This window comes from Oikopleura dioica, chromosome PAR (genome assembly GCF_907165135.1).
Source record: "Oikopleura dioica chromosome PAR, OKI2018_I68_1.0, whole genome shotgun sequence".
NCBI classification, from domain to species: Eukaryota; Metazoa; Chordata; class Appendicularia; order Copelata; family Oikopleuridae; genus Oikopleura; species Oikopleura dioica.
The window spans coordinates 4,322,571-4,344,512 of record NC_137293.1 but is presented as its reverse complement, the minus strand read 5'-3'; the positions used below and the strand labels follow the sequence as shown (position 1 = coordinate 4,344,512).

Here is a 21,942-nt window from a genome sequence, read left to right as displayed (position 1 = left end):
TATTTATATGTAAGTTCGATTAAGTACGAAGCTATCGAGCTGAGTCAAATATTTCCTGAAAACCGCGGAGTTTTTTCAGAATCCTTTCATGGTCTATTTTCAAATAATTGACTATTTTGAGTGAAATTTCACACGGCTTTTTGTCGATTACTCAAAAGAAAGCTCTGACAGATTTTAGTTCCAGTATTGATCTACGTTAGGGCCACTTTTGAGGATTCCGTGAGCTTACAGTTCAGAGTTATACAAGCATCAAGTTCGGGAAATCGAAGGTCGCACCCTTAACCTTTATTGAAGCAAACTTTTTTGGTCTCTCAGCCTAGACTCTAGGCCCTAGAGAGAGAAATTTTTGTCTGAAATCTTAAAAAGCAAGATAAAACCTGCCAAAATTGTGCCCTCGCTGCGAAAAAAAAATTTAAGAGGCTTTTATCGGCAAATTATTTTTACCCAAAAACGACGGAAATTAACTACGTAATATCGCCGTATATCGGATGTTATTCTCCAAAACAGGATATCGGGCTAAATTTACGAATTTTTGACAAAAGTCTGAAGAAAAAAATTCAAATTTTGAATAAAAAAAGAAGGTAATTTGACATTTTTCATATTCTAAACTGCCTTTTCGAACACGGTAAGGGATAACAAACAGAGAATTTAAACAAGTAAGAGATGCTATTTATAGCCTTTTTTCGTAAAAGAATATTTTTCTGCTGTTTTTTCAATTTTAAGAGAAAAAAAAGAACTTGGAGGGGTGTAGGGCGCCCAGGTTCACAATTGTGAACCCGGTTCACAAAATTTTTAAAAGCACGAAATCAGGTGTCTGTATGCGCTGCGCGCGACATAGGCGGTCAATCTTCGGGGTAAGTTACGTAACCGGGCTAAATGTTAGTGTTAGGGGGGGTTCCAAGGGTGCGAAGCCCCCTGGATTAGGCCTTCGGGTTAGGAACTGTGTACTTTTTTATCTGGGGGGTCCCGGGGGGCGAAGTCCCCGGGTTAGGAGCAGGTTTAGGGAGAAACAGTTTTCTATACCCCGAAGATTGACCACATATGACCGCTCCGCGCCTGATTTCATAGAAAAACTCATGTTTGACGGTATGAGCTTTCTCTACAACCGATTTATTTGAGTCACTTTTTTGACCGAAATTGTGAACCAGGTTCACAACATTGTGAACCAACCGATTGTGAACCTGGCCGCCCGCCACCCACTTGGAGCTGACTTTGAATAGTATTCCGTGTTCATGTTATGAGACAAAACATATGTTACGAGACTTGTTGTTTATACTGGAACGCGTGATCGTTTATATTGTCGTTGTCTTATCAAGTGACTTGCTTGAACGGCAACATCAACTTTCACGAAAAGAATTTGACCAGAGGCTTTTTCGTGCAGTATTAAAACCATCATTTTTATAATTTTTCAATTCAGGAAGATGAAGACTATCCACAAAACACGTTTCGCAGCACTACTGAGTTTTTGCATTTTTTGCTTTTTCTTCGGAAGACGGATTATTCCGAAGACAGAGAGAGAAAGAAGAAACGCAATAGTTGAAGAAATTAAAGAAGATCAGAATGCGATGCTGTCCATAACGCTGGAAGAGAAACAGATGAAAATCATGAGCCAAGAAAACGACCAGTTTTGCCGGTTGAATGTCGGATTTTCGATGGAAAACGAAATCCAGCCAAAATACCAACTCGATCCGGACAAATTCATAACTGCTTTTGTCTCACGAGGGCCGAATAACCAGATCTACTCGCTTCGGGAAACAATCTTTATGGCAATCGCGCTGAACAGGACGCTTATTTTGCCACCTTTTTTCAAGCACGATCGGGGCGATCCGACTTCGAATGGGTCAAATACGGCCGTGGTAGATTTTGAGCAAAGAATTGATGTCGGAAAATTAAGAGAGCTGATTCCAGGAAAGGATTTATTTGAAGACCTCATTTGGGAAACTTGAAAAAATTGATCCTTTTCAAGTCATTTTGACGAAAGATGCCCCAAGCGTGTGTCCAACTGGATTAGAAAAATCTTCCGCGCTCAAGTAATTTGTCCTTTTGGCGAAAACCCTCCCCGACTTCAAGCAACCCAGGAGGCGATGAATCTACCAGTCAATTTCAACACTCAAAACATCTGCGAAGACAAAACCCAAACTGATAAAATTGTCCCCAATCGGGAACAAATCGACGAGGCGTATGGAGAAAACCATGAACGAGAAAAGGATCTTGCGATTCGAAGAGTTTTGAGGATGAATAGCCAGGGTATGGTTCAAAGACTTTTCGAAAAAGAAGAGGGGACGAAATGCGCAGGGACGGGATTTCCCTACGAAAGTGTTCAGCTAATGCATCTCGTTAGACATCCAACTGAAGATGGGGCAATCGCAAGAGACATCGTACAGTAAGTTATTGATGTTTTATTTGGCCCCCGGAAAACGGGGGTGGGAGGTCCTTGAGGTCTTGTCTAAAAGAATATTTAAGACACACTGAACGACCAAAACACATCAAAAGAATCGTCGAAAGATTCATCCGAAAATACGGCGGAGAAAAAGAATCACCTCATTTCATGGCCGTCCACTGGCGATACGACGAAAAAGACTGGAAAGAAGAGCAGTGCAAACGAAGACCGGATTTTAAAATTTGCGAAGACTTCGAGATCATGCGCGATTCCGAGAAGCTTTCGGATGAGATCGAGGCGTACCTGTCCAGTCTTGAAGAGGAATTCGACTTCATTTACATTGCCGCTCCTCCGTCTGAGATCTCGCTGATTGAAGGCGTCGGCAAATCCTTCGCGCGAAAAGGACTGATCCCGATTGTTTCGCAAGTCGAGATGGACCAACTAATGAGAGAAGAATTCGAAGATTCCTGTGGGGAAAAATTCGAAAGCCTCAGATTTGAAATAATGTCGATGCTCGAAAGTGAAATTTGCGTGAACGCGCCGGTCTTTTACTATTCGATCATGTCCAGTTATTCAATGAACATTCAGCAAGAGAGATTTAACCGGCCAAAAAGCGCAACTAGATTCGTAAGCTGCAAAATTTTGTCGAAATCAAATGATCTTTCAGAATGGTGAACTATTTGGTGATGCAAGATACGCGCAAATCCACTAGCTGCTTCACTATGAAGAACAGACCGTCTTATGAACAATGAGAAAAAACTCATTACATCTTCAAATTTCCATATCCTCGAAACAACTATCGATGTATTTCACATGTATTCATGATCTGTAATAAATAACAAAAAACAAAACATGATCCATGTTACATGGACAATTCTAATTCTTCTCAGTTAAAATGATGTTTCTTTATTAGGTTCAATTTTTTGAGTAGAATCTTTTCTTTTATCAATCTCTTTTTGAATCGTTTAATTCTCAATTTTCATAAGATCATTCTTTCTCGCAAAATACGAAGCGATGAGATAGCACAGTCCAGCAGTGGCTTTCATCGTCAGTGCTAGAAAATCCAGTTCTTAAATTTTTATAGTCAAAAAATTTTCTTACGGAGGACAGAAAATGCATGAACAAGCTGCCTGTTATCATAAATCAAGCAATTTCCATCAGAGCCATCTTTTGTTTCGCTCCAAACAACGCAGGCTTCGTCGATGACAGCGCCAACGATGATTGGAGCGGGGATGCTTCCGAGCAAGCGGGTGAGGATGAGGTTCAAGCTCGTTGCTGCTGGTTTTTCGTCGGAGTTGAATTGACGCAAATAAGCTGTCTGAAATCAAAAGGTCAAATTTTCACAATAATGAAAATTACCGGAACGAGCGGCAATGGAACATATAAAAACGCAAAAACGAAAACGAAGCAAAGTGAAATTTTCAAAAGCGAATCACATTCAATCGCGTTTTCACAAAAACCATCGGTAAGAGATTTCGAGACTTGATAATCGTTGCATTGGCAATCGGTCAAATTTGAATCGAGACAACCAGCATGGCAAGGAGAAAAGTAAGTTACGGCCGATTCCTCGTTACAAACTGGTTCGAAAATTTCATTTTTACAGGAACATCCCGAAAGGCAAGAGGATAAATCAGCCTCTTCAGAGCCGATTGGATTTCCACTTGAATCGAAAACACCGTAAATTTCCTGATTGTCGCAAGGAAATCGGTACAAACTCGGCAAATAAACAACCAATGTGGCGACAGAGGTCAAAAAGCAGATAAAGAGCAACTTGTAGCTTTGCAATTTGAAAGTTCCAAAAGGAATCGGAATCAGACAGCCAATAAGACCTCCAACAGCGCACAAGCCACCGCAAAGTCCAGCGACAGAAGCGGAAATGGAATATGTTTCTTGGAGAAATTTCATTCCGTAGCCCATCAGAGCAGCCGTTGTGAAAGTATCACAAATTGCACCAAACGAGCAAAACCACCAACAAGCATTTTTCAAGACAACTTTAGTCGCTTTGAATTCGCTCCAGAAATCCGTCTTCTCACTCCTCTTCCTCTCTGGCGCTTCTGGTAGCACTTTCGGATAACCAAAGAGAAACGGAAAAGTCAGAAAAGCGAAAAGAAACTGAATCAAAAATGGCAACCACCAGGCTCCGATCCAGTTCGGATCGCTTGGGTCAAGATCGACAGATTCGTGATAAGAGATATCCGTCCAAATGCCGAGGACGAAAACGCTGATGAATATTCCGAGCAAAGGTCCTGCAACAGAGCCGCCGTTGCAGATTGATATGTTTACTCCTCCTTTTTGCTCGTTTGTTTGGTCCTCTGCCGCTGTTACTCCTGAAAAAAGAAGGGTTGCATCAAAATTGAAGTTGGGTAGACTTGCCTCTTGTCCAAAGAACACTGTTACCCATTCCAGTTAAAATTCCAGCGATGATAAAACAGGCTCAAAAAAAGGTCAAAAGAAGCTTCTAGTTTATGCTATAAAACTCTTTTTGTCAACCCTTTCCTAGCCACCCAGATTGATCAATCGCTTCAAAAACATGATTTTCTCTAGAAAGGGAGCAAACGTTGGGTTCTGAATCCTCCTCCCCCAAAATCGGAGCATTTGGAGTCCCGAAATGAGGAATAAAATATAGCGCACCACCCAGCGCAATTGCTACTCCAGCTGGCCCCAAAGAGCCGCCAAGAGAGATCTTTTTCGACAACCAACCGAAAGGAAACGCAAAGACAAGATAACCGATATCATACGCGGCGATGATCAAACCGGACTGCTTCGAGTTGAATCCAAAGCGTTTTTCGATTGTAGAAACGCATGCTAGAAGAGCGCCATTTACGCCAAAGCCATTTGCGGCGATCATCATAAAAAGGAAGAAAACGAACCAGTTCATCGAATTAAAACACTAACTTTGGAAATTTATGAATTTGAAAGCGAGTACCTGAAGAAATTTGAAGTAAAAAAAGAACCCATATTTGCTTTCTTCTTTTTCGCTAACTTTCTCGTTTTCATTTTGAGAACTCTCTGAAGACTCTCTTGATAGTTTTTCATCCATTTTAAATTAAAAACGAGTGCTAGATTTTTTTTCAGAATTATTTTCTCTCAGACTACGATTTCTGTAAATATTGGATTTGTCACTAAACTTTCAATGATCTCATTTTTTCTGATTTCTATTTGCATCTTTTTGGGCGTTGTTTTTCTCTTTTTATTGCGGATTTTTCAAACAGTGATTATGGCAGATTTCTTTTCTAAAAGTTCGGCTCCCATCTGGCCGTAACTACAGGGGCAGCAGCAAGTGTACAAAAGCGCCATCAAGTGGCAATGATCCTCGAGTTTCTTTTGGTTGAATCGGTAGCGGAGACGAATGACGAGAAAAATGTAAACAAACCATAAGGCCATTCCAATGAGCTTGGTAAAAGTTGATAGTTGGTGGAGATCGAAATTATCCAGCAGAAGGAATATGATGAAAACTGCCCATTGAAAGTGAGAAACATAAGCAAATTCTTTCGGGCGAGATTTTGAAAGAAGTTTTTTCGAAATACTGATGCTAAAATCCCTTCATTTTTATCGTTCTTTTTCAATATATTCAAACCTGACATAGGGGTTGCAAAAAATGCCCCTAAAGAACCATTTCCACCAGTTTTTATCGTCTACTTGAAAGAGCGAAATTTCAACACTCATTTTTTTAACTTCTCTTTGTTGACTTTTCTTTGCTAACTTAGCTCCAATTTCTTGACCAACAAAAAAGAACGATTATGCAAACAAGCTTCGTTTTTATTAATATTGGCAATTATTTGTACTTACATTTTAAATATACCGTATTTTCGTCGAGTTCGCATATTTTTAAATTAACAGGAAATAAATTTAATTTATGCTCAATTTCATTCCTCGTTATATCCATTTAAAAGATGACTGAGGATGGTAAGTCCAAAAATCAAGTAATACTTCAGAATGAGGAAAATAAAAAGGACGAAAGAGAAAATAGCAAGTATGGCTTTTTGGTTTATTTTGAATTCCTGCAGGTATTTTTTCCATACGGTCATAATTAAATTTTTTTGAAAGTGCTTGAATTACATCAACTGGTTTATTTTCTTCCTCTCTTTAATGATTGCTATTAATATGATCGGTATAAATGGCGCGCTCTCTGCAAGTCTATCGACAATCGAAAAACGCTTCGGTTTCAATTCAAAGCAATCGGGACTGATCATGGCCGCTTATGAAATTGGCTTCCTCGTCGCTATTTTGCCATTGAGTTGGTTGGCGAAAAAGACTTCCCTTGGCGCCTCTTTGGGTCCTGCGGGAGCGGCAATCGCTATCAGTAGTCTATTCTATGTGATTCCTCATTTTGGAACTCCGAAGGCTCCGGTTTTGGAAGAGGAGAGCTCTGAACCAAACATTTGCTCGCTTACACGAACAATGTCTAATATAAAGGATGATGTTCATGGTTGGCTAGGAATGGTTTGTGAAAACCAAGTTGATTTTTGCGATTACAACGGTTCGCAAATCCTCTCGAGCCTGCTTTGTTCTTGCCGGAATATTGAGCGGGATGGGGGCCAGTGTCTTGTGGTCAAGAGGTATGCCTGCTGCAAATGGCAAGAATAAACAGTTTGTTCACAGGATCAACTGCAGCAGAGGATCAAACAAACGCGGTCAAAGGAGGAAGAAATATGTCAATTTACAACGGTGCTGTAGCAATCGGACCTCTTGTCGGAATTTATATAAGCGCTGCAGCTCTCGGCGTTTGGACGGATATTTCTGTCCACGACACTGTCCATCTGGACCCGAGCAGTCCAAACTGGCTTGGCGCCTGGTGGTTGCCATTTCTTATTCGACTTGGCCTTGCTTTACTTACGTTTCCCTTTCTCTTTGGCTATCCGAGACTTCTACCAGGGGCACCAGAGAGGGAAAGAAGTGAAACGACAAATTTCTGGAGCGAATTAAAGTCGACAAAAATTGTTTTGAGAAATGGTTGCTGGTGGTTTTCCACTCTTGGTGGAAGTTTTGATAGTTATATGACAGGAAAGATTTAACATGAATATGCTTTCATTTCGATCGTTTTACTGATGTAAATCATCAGCAAGCGGCTACGGTTGGCGATGGAATGAAATTCCTCCAAGAAATTTACTCGATCTCCCCCTCTGAAGCACGCATTTACGGCGGCTTATGCGCTATTGGAGGGATACTTGGATGCTTCATTCCGATTCCGCTTGGAACTTTCAAATTACAAAGCAACAAACTCCTTTTTATCTGTTTTCTTACCTCTATTGCACTGTTGGTTGTGTATTTGCCGAGTTTGTATGGTTTTTCCTGCGATAATCAAGAAATTTTTGGTGTTTTTGATGTAAATGGGGATCCAGTCATATCGAGCTCTTCGAACTTATCATCGTGTTTTTCTCGTTGCTTTTGTCAGAAAAATGTTTTTGAGCCCGTTTGTGATCAACAATCCGCAACGACTTACTTTTCCCCCTGCCATGCTGGTTGCCTTGACTCGAATTTGACCGATTGCCGATGCGATGGTGATCTCCTGGCCAAGTCCCTAACAGATGGTCTCTGCATGGATGTCTTCGAATGCGATCATCCCTAGAAAGTAACAGTCTGCTTGATCATTGTTTGCGCGTTTTTGTTTTCTCCTCGGCCTCTTGTTCCGGTAATTCTCTTCCATGATTTCAAGGAATAACCGATTCAGACCGCAAATTTGCGCCAATTCAACTCTGACGAAAAACCTACTGCAACGAGCCTGAATTTTATTTTCCGAGGGTTTCTTGGCAGTATACCCGCTCCAATACTAGCCCGGGCTAGAATCTAATCCAGGAAGAGGAATTGCTCTATGTCAAGAAAAGCATCGGATCGCTTCTCGTGGCAAATTTACTTTTCGGAAGAACAAACAGCGCTCGGCCCCGAGGCGAGAGAAGCCCTTTACGAGCAGCACGTTTTACATGGCCTCAACATTACGAAAATTTATTCAACACAATTTTTCATCTAAACGTAAATTTAACAATTTTTAGCAGAAAAAAATTATTCAATTTCAAATTTTAATCGAGAGAATTTCAGAAAATTTTCGTTTTGGACGAAACAAAAGAAAATCGGAAAACAAAAAAGACAGATCTATGGCCGAGAAATCGAAGTCTGACGGTAAGAAGCAGGGACATTACGAAGGAAGCATTGGCGATTTTCTAGCGCACACTTGGGTATGTTTGGAAGGTATTTTTTACTTACAAAGAGGCTTTTTTGAACAAAAATAACGGAAAAATGCAAGCCCGCAATGCATATCTTGCGATTCTTGCGCATATCAAGCCTCTGATTACTGTTAAATGATGATTTACAGCCATTCTTTCTTCATTTATCGATATATTTTTTTAAGTCGGTCGAGAGAGAACTCGGTCAAGGAACATTTGGAAAAGTATACCTCTGCAAAAATGTCGAGAGCGGGCTCAACTGCGCTATCAAAGTCGTCAGGAATATCCCAAGGTATACCCTTATCCCCTTTTTGAAATTTCGATCCGGAAACTAGATACACTGCCGCGGCGAAGATTGAAATCTCAATTCTCAAAAACCTGACTCGCAAAAACCACGCTGGTTACTATCCCATCGTGCAACTCTTCCATGATTTTTCATTCAACGGTCACGTGTGTCTCGTTTTTCCCGTGCATGGAATTTCGACGTATGATTACATGAAGAGTATTGGATACAAGCCCTACAAATTTAATACGATCAAGTCGTTTTGCTCTCAGGAACGGAATAATGAATAGCTCTAGAATAAAACTTATGTAAATATGATTATTCTTTATGAAGTTGTTATCCGCTCTTCAATTTCTTCACGCGAATAAGTGCACTCATACAGATATAAAAGTAAGTATACTTTCAAAATCTTCCATCGCATCTCATTTTAGCCCGAAAACGTCCTCTTCAAAAGCGAGCGACCCTTTGCCGAGTCGATTCCTGGCGATCCAAAAAGCAGACGACTTCTGACGACAGAAATAATCGTTGTTGATTTCGGCTCAGCTGTGTTTGAAACTGACCATCATTCGAAAACTGTTTCGACGAGGCATTACCGAGCGCCGGAAATTATCTTCGGTCAGAAATGGGGCACGAAGATTGATATTTGGTCGCTGGGTTGCATGCTTTTTGAGTATTATACCGGGGATACGATGTTTGATACGCATGAGGATTTGGAGCATTTGGCCATTATGGAACGATATATCGGTAGAATGAATGAAGTTTATGTTTCACCTTGTTTTTTAGGAGCTCCAACGACTAGTATCATGCAGAAATCATCAAGTTTTTATCAATATAATGAGAGAGGGTATTCTCTGAAAATTGATTGGGAAAGTGAAAGTGGCAAAAAAGCGAGAAAGGGAAGGTTAATTTTGATCGGAAAGCATGATTCATAGGGGGATCCTTATTTTCTTGTCAAAATCGACCTCGAAAAGACTTTCAACCTTTACAAATACAACAGAAAACCACTGCATGCCGACCACAACGCCCTGTTCGATCTGATAGAACGGATGCTTGTAAGCAGGGATGTGCATTCGCAGCGCAAAATCCGCAAAACAGCGCAAAATGCGGGATTTTTCATTCTGCAGCGCAAAACAGCGCAAAATCAGCCCCAAAAATTTCCGCAATTTTTCCGCAAAATTGCGCGCAAAAGCGCATTTTGCGCGAAAATTCCACAAAATCTCAATACTTTTGCAGTCCGCAAAATGCAATTTTGCGGGATTTTGCTAAGAATTTCTACATTTTTTTGATGTTAATTGTGAAGATTTCCATATCAAATCCTCATTCATCATCGCATTCACAACTTCGGCGGTAATTTGCGGAAGAAAAACTGAATAATTCCCGACATAAAACAATCCGATATCGTAGTTAACAGACCGGTCATTTTACCGGCAAAAATAAACCGGTCGGTTCAATGAAATTTTGCTGGGTGATTATTCAGTTTTTCAAACTCAGCCCCATTCCTTGATTTCTAAATTTAAGGGGCTTGACAAAGGCTTGGAACTCTGAGTTGATCAATCTCAGTTTTGTCCCCAACCCCACCCACACCCATTATTTAAAAAATCTATATTATCTTTGTTTTAGCTTAATTATGGTTCTTTTTGAAAACCATGAAAATAACTTTTTATAACCCCGGAATAATGTCCCCAAAATTTTATAGCGGAGGACCCATTCTCAGGTCTTCCAGCAAAAGAGGAACCTCTTCTTGGCGAATTGAGTTCATCCCTCTCTAGAAGCGAAGAACAACATTTTGCATGATTTTTTCAGCATTCCTCAGAGAGTCAAGGGTCCTCTATAAGAAACTAGTGTCATAGCATTACTGTTATGCCTCAGACGCGCTTTTTTTGCGGTTGGATTCTAATAACTTTTTATAGAGTCGACCAATTTCGGAGTTCTTGGGCGCAAAATGATCCTCGTTAAAAATAAAAATTTTCCAATGCATTATTTTTCCGATAAGAGTACCTTAAAGTACTGATAAGAAGAAAAAAAGCGATATCTTCAGTTTGAGATCATCTTTTGGAGTGATTTCACCAGCAAATTAATCAGAAAGAATTCCTCTGCAATCATAATAGATAAGAAAGTACCAAAAAGTACTGATAAGACCGGAAGTAGCGATATCTCGAGTTTGAGAGCATCTAATGAACTGATTTTACCACCAAATTAACGAGAAAGAAATTCTCAATAATCATGATCGATAAGATGGGACTTAAAAGTACTGATAAGACCGGAAGTAATGATATCATGAGTTTGAAAGCATCCTTTCTAATGATTTTACAACCAAATTGATCGGAGAGAAATTTTCAAAACTCGAAGTCGATGAAAATAGATCCTTAAATTACTGATAAGCCCGAAAATAGTGATATAACAAATTTTTAAGAGTAAAATACAAGGTTGTTGTACGAAATGAAGAAGGTATTGATTGTCAAAAATGGGACTTTATCTGGCTTATCGATTGTTATTGGGCTTCAAGAGATTTTTTCTCGAACATGACTTGATAAAGAATCGGGATTGACTGTATTCTAGGTCAATTTCTTGGATAATAAAAGAAAATTGATAGGAATCATCACAATGCGCGCAGCGCGAGATAATAAAATAATAAACTGACGTTCTAGTCAGTTGACCATGATATTGACCCTATAATTCTCTTACGCCATTGTTACGATGACGATATCGAAGAGCAACCCTTTCAGCTTCCTCCATCAAACGATCTCGATCTTTTTTTTTGACTCGAAATCCATTTACATCCTTTTTAACTCTTTTACAATGATAACAAAAGTTAACATAATTAGTCAGGAATTTTTAAGTTCTTCATTCTCTGAAGAAGTTTTAGGGGCATTGATTCAGTTTCTTTCTCCCCAAATTTCGACCGAAATTCTCGATCTTTGACTGTTTTTTCTTCTTCTTTTTTCAGCAAGTTTTCAAGGATTTCAGCCGGTAGTTTATCACCAGACATTTTTTCAATAAAAAATAGTTAAAGGTTCTGTTCTATGAGAAATTCCGAGTTCTGATCAATTTAAATACGAGAGGACAGCTGCAATAAGCGCATATGGCCATATGATAAGGCAACGTCGAGTTTTTTATTTACTTCTTTGGCTCATCTGGCCCACCGGCTGCGTCAAGTAGATTTTTTTAAGAAAATCAACCTTTCTAATAAAATGTTCCGGAGGTTATTGAGAACTTCCGCTCATTTGAAATCGCAGTACAGATGAGAGTTACTAGCATTTAAGCTAGAATTTATTTCATTTGTTGACCAAATTCCATCTTATACACGTGAGACCAATTGAAAAAGAAGAAGACAAAAAAATCGGTTTTGGTGTTGAAATCATTCGGATTTGCCCCATCAAAGCCAAGATATCAGTATTTTTTGGTCTTATCAGTACTTTTGAGTACTTTTTTAACTTTGAGATTTTCAAGATTTTCATTCTGATGAATTTGCTGGTACAATTATCTCAAAAGGCTTTCTCAAACTCTTTTTATCGCTCTTTTTGCTCTTATCAGTTGTATTAGGTACTTTTTGAAAAAAATAATGCACTGGAAAATTTTTATTTTTCAAGACGATTATTTTGCGCCCAAGAACTCCAAAATTGACCGACAGAATAAAAAGTTATAAAATCCAACCGTAAAAAAAGCGCGTCTCAGTAAGGCGTGAGAGCCTTGACAAAATTTAGTGCATTTTTCAAATCTTCATTTTCCACCCCCTCTCTCCATTTCAAGTAGAAATAAATGGGGCCAAAAATACAACAAAATTCGCAGATTTTCGCAAAATGTGCGAAAATCCCGCAAAATTCCCAAAATGCGCAAAAATCCCGCTAAATTCGCAAAATTACGCAAATTGCGTGTCATCTGCGCAATCCGCAAATCCGCAAAACTTTCGCAAAATCATCAAATTTTGATTTTCCGCAAAACAGCGCAAAATTCCGCAAATTGCGCGATTTTTGGATTTTGCAGCGCAAAACAGCGCAAAATGGACCCCAAAATTTCTGCAATCGCAGCGCAGCGCAAAGCAAAAATTTTTGCGAATACACATCCCTGCTTGTAAGAACCACTTCAATTTCTCGTCAATTAATTCGCCTTTTTTATTAGACGTACGATCCGAAGATACGGCCTGACGCTCACACTTGCCTCAATCATTTTCTTTTCTACCAGGGACGCTTCTCACTAAAGTAAAAAGCACTGTTATTTAAATACATGATGAGAACCTTGAGAAAAAGGAGCAGAAAACGACTCGTTACCGGCAAACTTCGACTCGGACTCTAAGTTCAAGCAGTTCAAATTATTCTCATCAGTTCGTTAATTAAATTAATTCAAAACAAAACCCAACTTCCTGTTTAACTTTTTGCTTTTTCGCTCATTAATTTCCTTACTGTCGCAAAGTTTATTGTCTAAAAAAGAGAATGGTCAACTTCGAGACTGATCCGTGCTCCTTCAGCGACATCACAAAAATTCGGACAAAATCAATCCATTTCGACTGGAATGTCGACTTTTCCCTCAAGCAGGTCAGAGGGTCAGCGGAACTGACTTGTGATGTGCTCGAAGAAAGCCTTTGTGCATTCATTCTCGATACTCGAGAGCTCGATGTTCAAAAAGTCCTCATCGACGGAAAGAAAATGAAGTTTTCGTTCGGCGAAGCTGGCCAAAATGGCAAAACAGAAGCGCTTGGAAAACCCCTGATTATTGATCTTCCTGATGAACCACCACGAAAAGGGGAAGATCTTATTGTCAAGATCTTTTACAACACGACGGAGAAATGTTCGGCTCTTCAGTGGCTTAATAAAGAACAGACCGCTGGTGGAAAACACCCTTACATGTTCTCCCAGTGCGAGGCGATTCACGCTCGATCTCTTTTTCCTTGCCAGGATTCTCCTGGAGTGAAGTTTAGGTACACAGCCAAGGTTTCCGTCGCCGCCTCTCTTGTCGCCTTGATGAGCGCCAATCTCCAAGATGAAAAGACAGAAAGAACAGATATCATCAACAGATTTTATTTTTCTCAAAATATTCCAATATCCAGCTATTTGGTCGCTATTGCGTGTGGCAAGTTGGAGAGCCGGAAAATTGGCCCTCGATCGCGAGTTTGGTCGGAAAAGGAGCTCGTTGAAAAGGCTGCTTTTGAATTTTCGCAGACAGAAGAGTTCATCATGACGGGCGAGTCTCTCCTCGGCCCATATGTTTGGGGAAAATACGATATTCTCGTCCTTCCTCCTTCGTTTCCTTATGGAGGAATGGAAAACCCTTGTCTCACTTTCGTCAGTCCAGCTCTTCTTGCCGGAGACAAGTCTCTCGCCTACGTCGTTGCGCACGAAATCGCGCACTCTTGGACAGGAAATTTGGTGACTAACGTAAACTGGGAGCATTTCTGGCTCAACGAAGGACACACACGCTTTGTCGAGCGCAAGATCGTGGAGAAAATTTATGATAAGCCGACTGCAGAGCTCTTGGCGATAATTGGCTGGACAGGAAAGGTACACTCTTTTATGGTCAAAGTCGTCTTCTTTGATTTCAACAAAGGTGAGAACCATGAACAGAACTAGCGGAAACTGTGAAAACTTTGGGGACAGAGCATGACTACACGAAACTCGTGATCCAAAATGACGGCTTCGTTGACCCAGATGAGTCTTTTTCCCGGATCCCGTACGAGAAAGGCTTCGCCCTTCTTTACCACCTACAGTCACTCCTAGGCGTTTCGAAGTTTGAAGGTTTTTTTAAAGGATTGAGTGACTTAAAATAAATCTTAGCCATCCTGAGAACCTATTTTCAAAGTTTTTAATCACTTCTTGAAGCCTACATCGAGAAGTTCTCATACGGAGCGCTTGATACTCAAGAATGGAAAGACTTTCTTTTCGAGCACTTTTCTGCTTCAGAAAAAGATAACGCCATTTTAAATACAGTCGACTGGGATGGTTGGTTCAACGGCACAGGCATGCCTCCTGTTCCTAAGCCACAGTTTGATACGAGCCTACAGGATGTTTGCACCGCCGTAAGTAGTAAACAGTTGGGTTTTAAAACCAATTTTTCAGCTGGCGAAAAAATGGCGGGCAGGTTATGCTACTCCATCAGCAAATGATATTTCTTCATTCAATTCCGCCCAGCTTAAAGAATTCCTCGACCAGCTAGTTGCTGACAGCTCGTTTTCTCCAGATCAGATTCAGCAAATGTCCGTCATTTACAAACGCATATCGGAGTCGCAGAACTCGGAAGTTCGTTTTCGATGGATTCGCCTCGGCCTTCAATCGCGATTCAAGCCAGCTATTGATGATGCTTTTGCGATGTTCACTGAACAGGTGAATTAAGCATCGAATTCGCTTTTTATTTCCTCATTCAAGGGGCGGGTAAAATTCATACGACCGTTGTACCGAGACCTGAAAAATTGGGAGTTTGCGCGGCCAAGAGCTCTAGAAAATTTCAAGAAGAATCGGCCATCGATGCATCCGACGACAGCCGCTCTTGTTGCCAAAGACCTAGGGCTACAATGAATAATATAATATAATATAATATAAAACCAATAAAGATGATTCTCTGTAACGAAATTGAAACTTTGATCTTTGTTGATTTTTCACACGAATAAATAGTCAGGTACAAAATGTGAAAGAAAAAGTGGATAACTGATGTTTCGATAAGCTTGTAAGCGCGATAAGTTTAGAAAGGTTATGCCTGCGTATTTTCAAAAGTGGCTCGAGTGTTTCTTTTCACGAAATCATCAGCCACCGCAGCTGGCAATTTAGCTCGAGCGACTTTCGTAAGAAACAGATTGACACAGATCAGCTAGGGTTAATTTCAGTTCACTTTTTTCTTAGAAAAAATGCTCATTTTTCTTTTAATTTTTCAATTTTTTCTATTTTTTTAGAATTTAAATGAGTTGATTGAGTAATCGAACGGATCAAACTATGCGTCGGAAATGGTGGAAGTGTCTTAAAAGATCAACATGCCAGATCAGATTTCCTTGGGTGGAGATTTTGGAAGTCAAATTGTCTCGGAAAAGGGATAAGATTGCAATACTTTGTCTCTCGCGTGCTTTTTGTTTTTTGCTGATATAAAAAACTATTTACTATAAATACCATACTGTTTATAAGAGGACAGGCAAAAGCTCAGAAAAGGCTTGATTTCCCGAAAGAAAAGCTCAAATAAGCGACACCAAGCGAGCAATTTTCTTTTTTTTTTGCCTGGAGGACCCCTCTTACTGGAAGAATTTGAAGTTAAAAGAAGAATCATCTCTTCCGAGGAATTCTTTACTGTTTTTTTCGGATTTCTCGTCACGTGAACAAAATCATTTCGAGAAAACCGATTCAATTCGACAAAATGACTTTGGTTTATGTTCTCGAAAAGGCGCGCTAGAATAAATCGAAAAAACGCTTGTTGAGGAACTTTTGATATGACCTTGTAAGGAGTCTGCTATACTGCCTTTTCCCACTGGAAGAATGCCTGCTAATCTCTAAGTCAACAAGGAAGAGTCGGGTAGTAGCAGGGCTGCACAATTGGCAAAAAAATTTGGATTTTTCCAACCAACTGCCAATCCAATCCAACCCAAATTTTGCCAATCCAACCAAATTCCAATCCAATGCCAATTCCAATTTGAAATTTGGCTGTCCAATCGGCAATTGGAATCAAGCTTCCAATTGGCACGAGTTTTCCAATTGGACAGCCAAATTCCAATTAGAAATCGGATTCTAATTGGAAAATTCAGTTTTTATAATGAGTTCACCAATTTTAGTCAGCCAAAAACGCCCGCTGCGCGGGTTCTGTGGTAGGAAACTTACAGATTCGGACAGGATACACTTCTATTTACCCGCCTACTATTGTTCCCAATGAAATATTTCGTTAAAATATCAATCGAATAGTCAAAATTGGTTCTGGCAGTACCAAAAAGCTTTGGTACTAGAAGTCCCCGACCCCCATATGCGTTTTGATAAAAAAAAAGCTGAGGTTGGCAAAAAGTGGTGGAAATAGTGGGTATGTGGGTGGTGGTGGGCAGTCTTCGGGACGGTTGTGGGCAGTCTTCGAGCCGTCTCAGCCCCGTTCCTTAATTTTTAAATTTAAGGGCGTTCGGAAACTCGGTTTCCGATGTGGATGGAGGTGGTTTGATCCAATCATTTTGCCAATTTACCAATTGGCGACCACTTGCCAATTGGACCCCCATTTTCCAATTGGAATGGCGATCCAATTGGACAGACCCTGATTTTCCCGCCCCTTTTCCAACCAATTTACCAATCCAATCCAATTGGAATTGGAAACCAATTGGATTCCAATCCAATTGTGCAGCCCTGGTAGTAGAGTAATCGTTGCTGTATATTATTGAAGAGAAAAGCTGGAAATAAATAACGAGTTGCTCGGAGAGAGTAAAAGTTACGAATGCCACTTCTGATCGAGCTCGACCGGAGTTGCGCTCGATCAGATAATGATAACGTGGGCGAGAGTCTAGCAAACCCTATACTCCCCTGAGACTTGAGCATATGATAAAAATAGTGGCAGGAATAGACTTTGACGCATCTAATGAACAGGATCTTGAGAAAGTGCTACATTCTGGATTCGATTCTGCGTTAAAAAACCACGTGGGAGAAAAAGCATGAATCTAGACCAAAATATGTAGAGTAGCTCTTCTAGCGATGGCGAGCGGGCGAATCGGCTGGATCAGGGATTGTGCTCAATAAATGGTCGGCGACGGTACTGTAGTGATAAAGTCTAACCTTTTCAGGCCCCGGTCGATGATACAGAGCGAGCTCTGTTGGACCTGAAGGGGCAGCATTTTTCGCATAGTTGTAGCTCTTGCTGCTGGAGCTATTGAAGTTCATCGGTTGAACTGGGGTTTTCACTCGAGATGATGTCCGCGGCGCTTTCGAATGCAGTTCGACAACTGTACTGTTCGGAGAAGCTTCGGGTCGAGTACGCTTTTGACGTCGTTTTTGCACTGGAGTGGGTCTCTTTTGTGATGCGACATTTTCTGACGTATTATTTAAATCTGCCACATCACGCGACTTGACATCTAAGTTCTGGGTAGATAGAGCTTGAGAATGGGCTGATTCGGAGATGGTGTTTTCCCAGGTGGTTCCACCAGTAGTATCATCCGCGGCATATTTCACAGGCGAGATATCTGGGTTGATAGTCTGAACCTGAGACCTTTTGACGGGCGTATAACTCCTCTCCCCTGAGACGATGAACCCGATTGAGTTGGTTTCTTTGGAGGTGGAATTCGCGGTTGAGCTATTTGATGAGCCTTCGACTTGATGGTCGAGGTGAGTTGAGGGAAAATACAGTCCATTTCGAAATCGTCGATGAATCTCAAATTGTCGAGTCGTCGAGAAGCGTGACCACTGTGCTCGGTGATGCTGGCCAAAGCTAAATCCGGCATCTTACCGTTTTGTAGAAAGAGCAGATGGCGACGATCGGAATGCAGGTAGAAGTGGCGTCCATTTAGCATCATCTCCGGACACTCGCATCCCCATTCAATCGCAAAGTGTTCTTTGTGAGTGTTGGACTCCGCGGCTAACCAATATGCCCATTTCGGAGGGCGAGCCAATCGCATTTGTAGCTCCTGTAGCGCGAAATTCGCATTTTGTGACCATTTGAATACGGCTGTGTCAGTCGCCGAGTTTCTGACTGAGTAAAGTGGCACAATGCGATGAGAAAAGCTGTCTGTTGCGTTCTTTTCTCCCACTGTCGTTTCAACAAATGGTCGAACCCAAAGAGGCTCAATTATCGACGTGAGTTCCTTTAAGTTCCCTGGGGGTTCCATCATCCGCGGTTTCAACAGATTTTCCGGGCTTGGCCTAGTCCCGGACTGCGTGATGTCTCGGCCAAGGAGTCTCGCCGATTGTTGGAGGGGTACTTTTGTTTCCGCCCCGAACGGAATTTTTCCCGGTTGACCATTCCGAATCCGCGAAGCCTCATCTACCTGGTGTGACTTGTCGCTCTTGTCCGGAAATGTGATGTGTAGCACCTCTTTTACTCGCTTCGCTGGGCATCCTTGGTCACAGGAATTCGGTGATGCAGCTAACGTAAACTTTTGTTGTCCGCAGTAACGTTCGTAGCTTTAGATCGCTCATTGTGGGTGATTCGGAAGCACTTGACTCTACTATGAGCCACACCCTTGAGTTTTATCGTTTGGGACTTCGTCTTCGTAAAAGAGTTGTCGAAATATAACGTAAGAGTTCTTAACTTGTTGTCGACAGCGAGTCCGTCTATCGCTGCGTTGTCGAGAACGTCTCTGCCCAGTAGATTCGGAAAACCGGCGGGCGTAACCACCAGCTCGACCTTGATTTGTGGTCCATCGTTGAAGGAGAACCGGCAATCCAGTAAACCAAGTGGCCTTTGCGGCGGTGACTTGGGGTCGAATCCAGAAATGTCGAATGGGCAGGGTTGGAGTTGTTTGAGAATTTGGTCGGGTACGCAATCGACTGAAACTGTAGAAGAAGCAGCTCCGCTGTCTACCTCCATCATGGTGTCAAAACTGTTAGAGTCCACCGTGATGGTTGTAGCTGCGAAGTTAGTCTTGATTGAATTCTTCGACTTCAGTTGATAGTATTGGAATGGTTCCAGTTGTTCTTCAATTGTCGTCTTCATCACTTTCTTTTCGGATTTGTCGTCGCAGTCGGTATCTTCGCTATTCGAGTTTCCGCCTTTCGGGCTCTTCTTTCGCCTGTTCCATCTCCCGCCTTTCTTCTTTTGGAAGTTGACGGAGACAGAAGTGTCAACTCTGTTTTGGATCGTTTGTTGTGCCAGGCGAGCAAGTTCCTTTATTGAGAAGACGTTACTCAGCGAAGGAGAAATCTGATTGAAAACTTCAGGCTCGTTGGATCGTAACTGAAGATAGAGCAGCATGGCTTCTATGACTTCGAAGACATCATCGGCTTCTAGGTCTCGATTTTTGTGAGATTTGAAAGCGGCTTTAATCGCCCCTCTCGCCTCTCTCATCTTTTTCTGGACTTCCGCGGCGTAGTGCGCGGTTGGCTTCGTAGGGTCGAATTCGATGTCCCATACTTCGGATAAGGAGAGGAAGAAGTGGCTTCTATCGCCGAAATTTTTTTCTAGAATTGTCTTTGCGTCTTCCCAGGTTGAGCACTGGAGGATTTCTTCACCGATCTGTCGTTCGATGGAGATATCGAGGTGTGAGTAAACGCAGTTCAAGAATGGTTGTAGTCTGCTTGCGTGACCTTCGACGTGTGCTTTGTAAAATATTGAAAGTCGGCCCAGGAAGTTCGTAAATTCTGCGTGTGAACTTCCATCGAGTTTGGAGGTGTCTGTCATGTATCGTGTAAATGTGGCTGTGATGTGAGCTTCTTCTCGATAATCCGCGGTTGTTTGGTGACCTTGGGCGAAAGACTGGGAACGGTTGAGTTCGTGTTTGCAGAGGGTTCCCATCATTTGGTTTATCCGGTCCCGTTCCAAGATGTTTTTGTTGATAATCGGACGCAAGACTGGCTCTTTCGCCGGGTCAGCTTGTATCTGACTCTCAAGGTCGCGGTTCATGTCCAGAAGTAGTGAGATTCGGACGCCCGCTTCGTATATTGATCCCGGATCGTTGTCGGTCATAGCTCAAAATGTGCGAAGTCACGAGATCTTGATCAAAAGTTTTACCTTTTGGGCCCTCAGAAATAGCCAGCAACTTTTTACGGTTACTGACAATGACGCTGAGGTGCCGATGTACGCGTTGTCGATCTCGGAGTTCTTGTCTTCTCTTGGCAAATTTTCTCTTGCTGGAAGTGTTTTCGTAAAATTCTCTGTCTTCTGTGTTTTTGTTTTAGTTTTCGCGGCTTTGTGTCTTCTGATTATTTTCAGAGTGAGTGGTGTTTCGTTTTCGCGTGTGTAGGTGGGCGTTGCGTCACTTGTCCGCGGCGGGGCCTAGGCGGCGGCGTGGTGGCGCGCGCGAGGTGTTGGAGGTGTGTGTGTGGTGAGCGAAGGAGTGGCGCGGGCGTGTTCCGTTGCTCGGTGCGTGGGTTTGTTGTTTTATTCTCGCGGCGATTTCGGATGGCGGTGATCAGGGCCAACGGAATTTTTGTGCGCGGCGGGAATTTCTGTTTTCGTAATTTTCGTAATATTCTCTTGAAACGGCGTTTCTAGCGGTTCCAAGGAAAATTAGGAGTTGATTCGTAATCCGCGGTCTCTGATTGGTCGAAACGGCGAAATTTACTCGTCGGAGAAGTCGTCACTTTTCCAGAATCTGGGTCTTCTTGACACCACTGTAAGGAGTCTGCTATACTGCCTTTTCCCACTGGAAGAATGCCTGCTAATCTCTAAGTCAACAAGGAAGAGTCGGGTAGTAGAGTAATCGTTGCTGTATATTATTGAAGAGAAAAGCTGGAAATAAATAACGAGTTGCTCGGAGAGAGTAAAAGTTACGAATGCCACTTCTGATCGAGCTCGACCGGAGTTGCGCTCGATCAGATAATGATAACGTGGGCGAGAGTCTAGCAAACCCTATAACCTTAAATTTGAGAGCATTCTATTTTGACAAGCCGATGTCTGATCTTTTGCAAATTATAGGTTTTTAGCGATTCCCGATTCCGCACTCACATTTTAACTGGACGGACGAAAATGACAGATGTACAATTAACCAGGCGAAACACGATCTTTGCTCTTGAGCACGGTTCCAATCGCAGCCTATAGTCGAATTGAGCTGGCAATTTTCGAAACGTGTTTTTGTGGCCTTGTGGCTAATCCGCCGCTGCCCCTTCTTTTTTTGAAAGTCAGATGAGCCAGTTATCTTTCGGTTCTACGTAACCAGCAAAAACACCTGACATTTTTTAGCCCGACACTGCCTCCGTGATAAGAAAGAAGGAATTGTAACAACTCACGTTCTCTCATTTCGTTTTTCAAATCTTCGGAAAATTATTTTTTTGAAAAGATCAATGAAATCAAAGGTAGTACTTTGCGGTGTTGTAAAGACGACTCGGTACAACTCTACTGATTAACGCGTAAAATTGGGTTAGGGACAAGTCATTTTTTGAAAACGTGAGCCTTTTCGGGCTCGGCTAAACAAGCTGTATTGAAAACCTGAGTCAGGTTTTTTGATTGCCAGAATAACGAGTCAGGGTAATGGTATAAAGTGTCAGAAACCCACAAAAATTTTCAACAAATCAGAAGCCTTAACTCGC

General features: G+C 41.6%; 6 protein-coding genes across 6 annotated transcripts; 5 read left to right on the top strand and 1 right to left on the bottom strand.

Moving 5' to 3' along the window:
• Positions 1-1,595: 1,595 nt before the first annotated feature.
• LOC145701348 (uncharacterized) lies at positions 1,596-3,185 on the top strand. The gene is made up of 4 exons (XM_081778568.1): positions 1,596-1,840; positions 1,967-2,383; positions 2,464-3,007; positions 3,048-3,185. Exons 1-4 carry the CDS (start codon positions 1,596-1,598, stop codon positions 3,090-3,092), a joined length of 1,251 nt encoding a protein of 416 aa, XP_081634694.1. The 3' UTR covers positions 3,093-3,185.
• Positions 3,186-3,306: 121 nt separating this feature from the next.
• LOC145701346 (solute carrier organic anion transporter family member 4C1-like) lies at positions 3,307-5,374 on the bottom strand. Its single transcript, XM_081778567.1, has 5 exons — positions 4,871-5,374; positions 4,754-4,813; positions 3,740-4,707; positions 3,482-3,698; positions 3,307-3,434 (listed from the first exon to the last, which is right to left on the bottom strand). The coding sequence occupies exons 1-5, from the start codon at positions 5,256-5,258 to the stop codon at positions 3,346-3,348; spliced, it is 1,722 nt and encodes a 573-aa protein (XP_081634693.1). The 5' UTR covers positions 5,259-5,374; the 3' UTR covers positions 3,307-3,345.
• Positions 5,375-6,484: 1,110 nt separating this feature from the next.
• Positions 6,485-7,395, top strand: LOC145701345 (solute carrier organic anion transporter family member 4A1-like). The gene is made up of 2 exons (XM_081778566.1): positions 6,485-6,860; positions 6,983-7,395. The coding sequence occupies exons 1-2, from the start codon at positions 6,485-6,487 to the stop codon at positions 7,393-7,395; spliced, it is 789 nt and encodes a 262-aa protein (XP_081634692.1).
• Positions 7,396-8,301: 906 nt separating this feature from the next.
• Positions 8,302-9,114, top strand: LOC145701344 (dual specificity protein kinase CLK2-like). The gene is made up of 4 exons (XM_081778565.1): positions 8,302-8,350; positions 8,417-8,553; positions 8,727-8,833; positions 8,877-9,114. The coding sequence occupies exons 1-4, from the start codon at positions 8,302-8,304 to the stop codon at positions 9,112-9,114; spliced, it is 531 nt and encodes a 176-aa protein (XP_081634691.1).
• A 37-nt stretch (positions 9,115-9,151) lies between these two features.
• On the top strand, positions 9,152-13,027 carry LOC145701343 (dual specificity protein kinase CLK2-like). Its single transcript, XM_081778564.1, has 5 exons — positions 9,152-9,214; positions 9,256-9,568; positions 9,608-9,720; positions 9,796-9,876; positions 12,944-13,027. The coding sequence occupies exons 1-5, from the start codon at positions 9,152-9,154 to the stop codon at positions 13,025-13,027; spliced, it is 654 nt and encodes a 217-aa protein (XP_081634690.1).
• A 227-nt stretch (positions 13,028-13,254) lies between these two features.
• Positions 13,255-15,330, top strand: LOC145701342 (leukotriene A-4 hydrolase-like). Its single transcript, XM_081778563.1, has 5 exons — positions 13,255-14,334; positions 14,418-14,571; positions 14,638-14,834; positions 14,875-15,138; positions 15,181-15,330. The coding sequence occupies exons 1-5, from the start codon at positions 13,255-13,257 to the stop codon at positions 15,328-15,330; spliced, it is 1,845 nt and encodes a 614-aa protein (XP_081634689.1).
• The last annotated feature ends 6,612 nt before the right edge of the window (positions 15,331-21,942 follow it).

Coding starts and splice junctions, on each gene's coding strand:
- LOC145701348 (XM_081778568.1), top strand. CDS start 1,596: ATGAAAATCATGAGCCAAGAAAACGACCAGTTTTGCCGGTTGAATGTC. Junction 2,384..2,463: donor ATCGCAAGAGACATCGTACA/GTAAGTTATTGA, acceptor AGAATATTTAAG/ACACACTGAACGACCAAAAC. Junction 3,008..3,047: donor CAAAAAGCGCAACTAGATTC/GTAAGCTGCAAA, acceptor ATGATCTTTCAG/AATGGTGAACTATTTGGTGA.
- LOC145701346 (XM_081778567.1), bottom strand. CDS start 5,258: ATGAACTGGTTCGTTTTCTTCCTTTTTATGATGATCGCCGCAAATGGC. Junction 3,699..3,739: donor TTCCATTGCCGCTCGTTCCG/GTAATTTTCATT, acceptor TTTTGATTTCAG/ACAGCTTATTTGCGTCAATT. Junction 3,435..3,481: donor TCATGCATTTTCTGTCCTCC/GTAAGAAAATTT, acceptor TGGATTTTCTAG/CACTGACGATGAAAGCCACT.
- LOC145701345 (XM_081778566.1), top strand. CDS start 6,485: ATGATCGGTATAAATGGCGCGCTCTCTGCAAGTCTATCGACAATCGAA. Junction 6,861..6,982: donor TGATTTTTGCGATTACAACG/GTTCGCAAATCC, acceptor GTTTGTTCACAG/GATCAACTGCAGCAGAGGAT.
- LOC145701344 (XM_081778565.1), top strand. CDS start 8,302: ATGGCCTCAACATTACGAAAATTTATTCAACACAATTTTTCATCTAAA. Junction 8,351..8,416: donor ACACAATTTTTCATCTAAAC/GTAAATTTAACA, acceptor AGAGAATTTCAG/AAAATTTTCGTTTTGGACGA. Junction 8,834..8,876: donor GTCGTCAGGAATATCCCAAG/GTATACCCTTAT, acceptor TCCGGAAACTAG/ATACACTGCCGCGGCGAAGA.
- LOC145701343 (XM_081778564.1), top strand. CDS start 9,152: ATGAAGTTGTTATCCGCTCTTCAATTTCTTCACGCGAATAAGTGCACT. Junction 9,215..9,255: donor GCACTCATACAGATATAAAA/GTAAGTATACTT, acceptor ATCTCATTTTAG/CCCGAAAACGTCCTCTTCAA. Junction 9,721..9,795: donor GTGGCAAAAAAGCGAGAAAG/GGAAGGTTAATT, acceptor GACCTCGAAAAG/ACTTTCAACCTTTACAAATA.
- LOC145701342 (XM_081778563.1), top strand. CDS start 13,255: ATGGTCAACTTCGAGACTGATCCGTGCTCCTTCAGCGACATCACAAAA. Junction 14,572..14,637: donor AGGTTTTTTTAAAGGATTGA/GTGACTTAAAAT, acceptor CACTTCTTGAAG/CCTACATCGAGAAGTTCTCA. Junction 14,835..14,874: donor TACAGGATGTTTGCACCGCC/GTAAGTAGTAAA, acceptor CCAATTTTTCAG/CTGGCGAAAAAATGGCGGGC.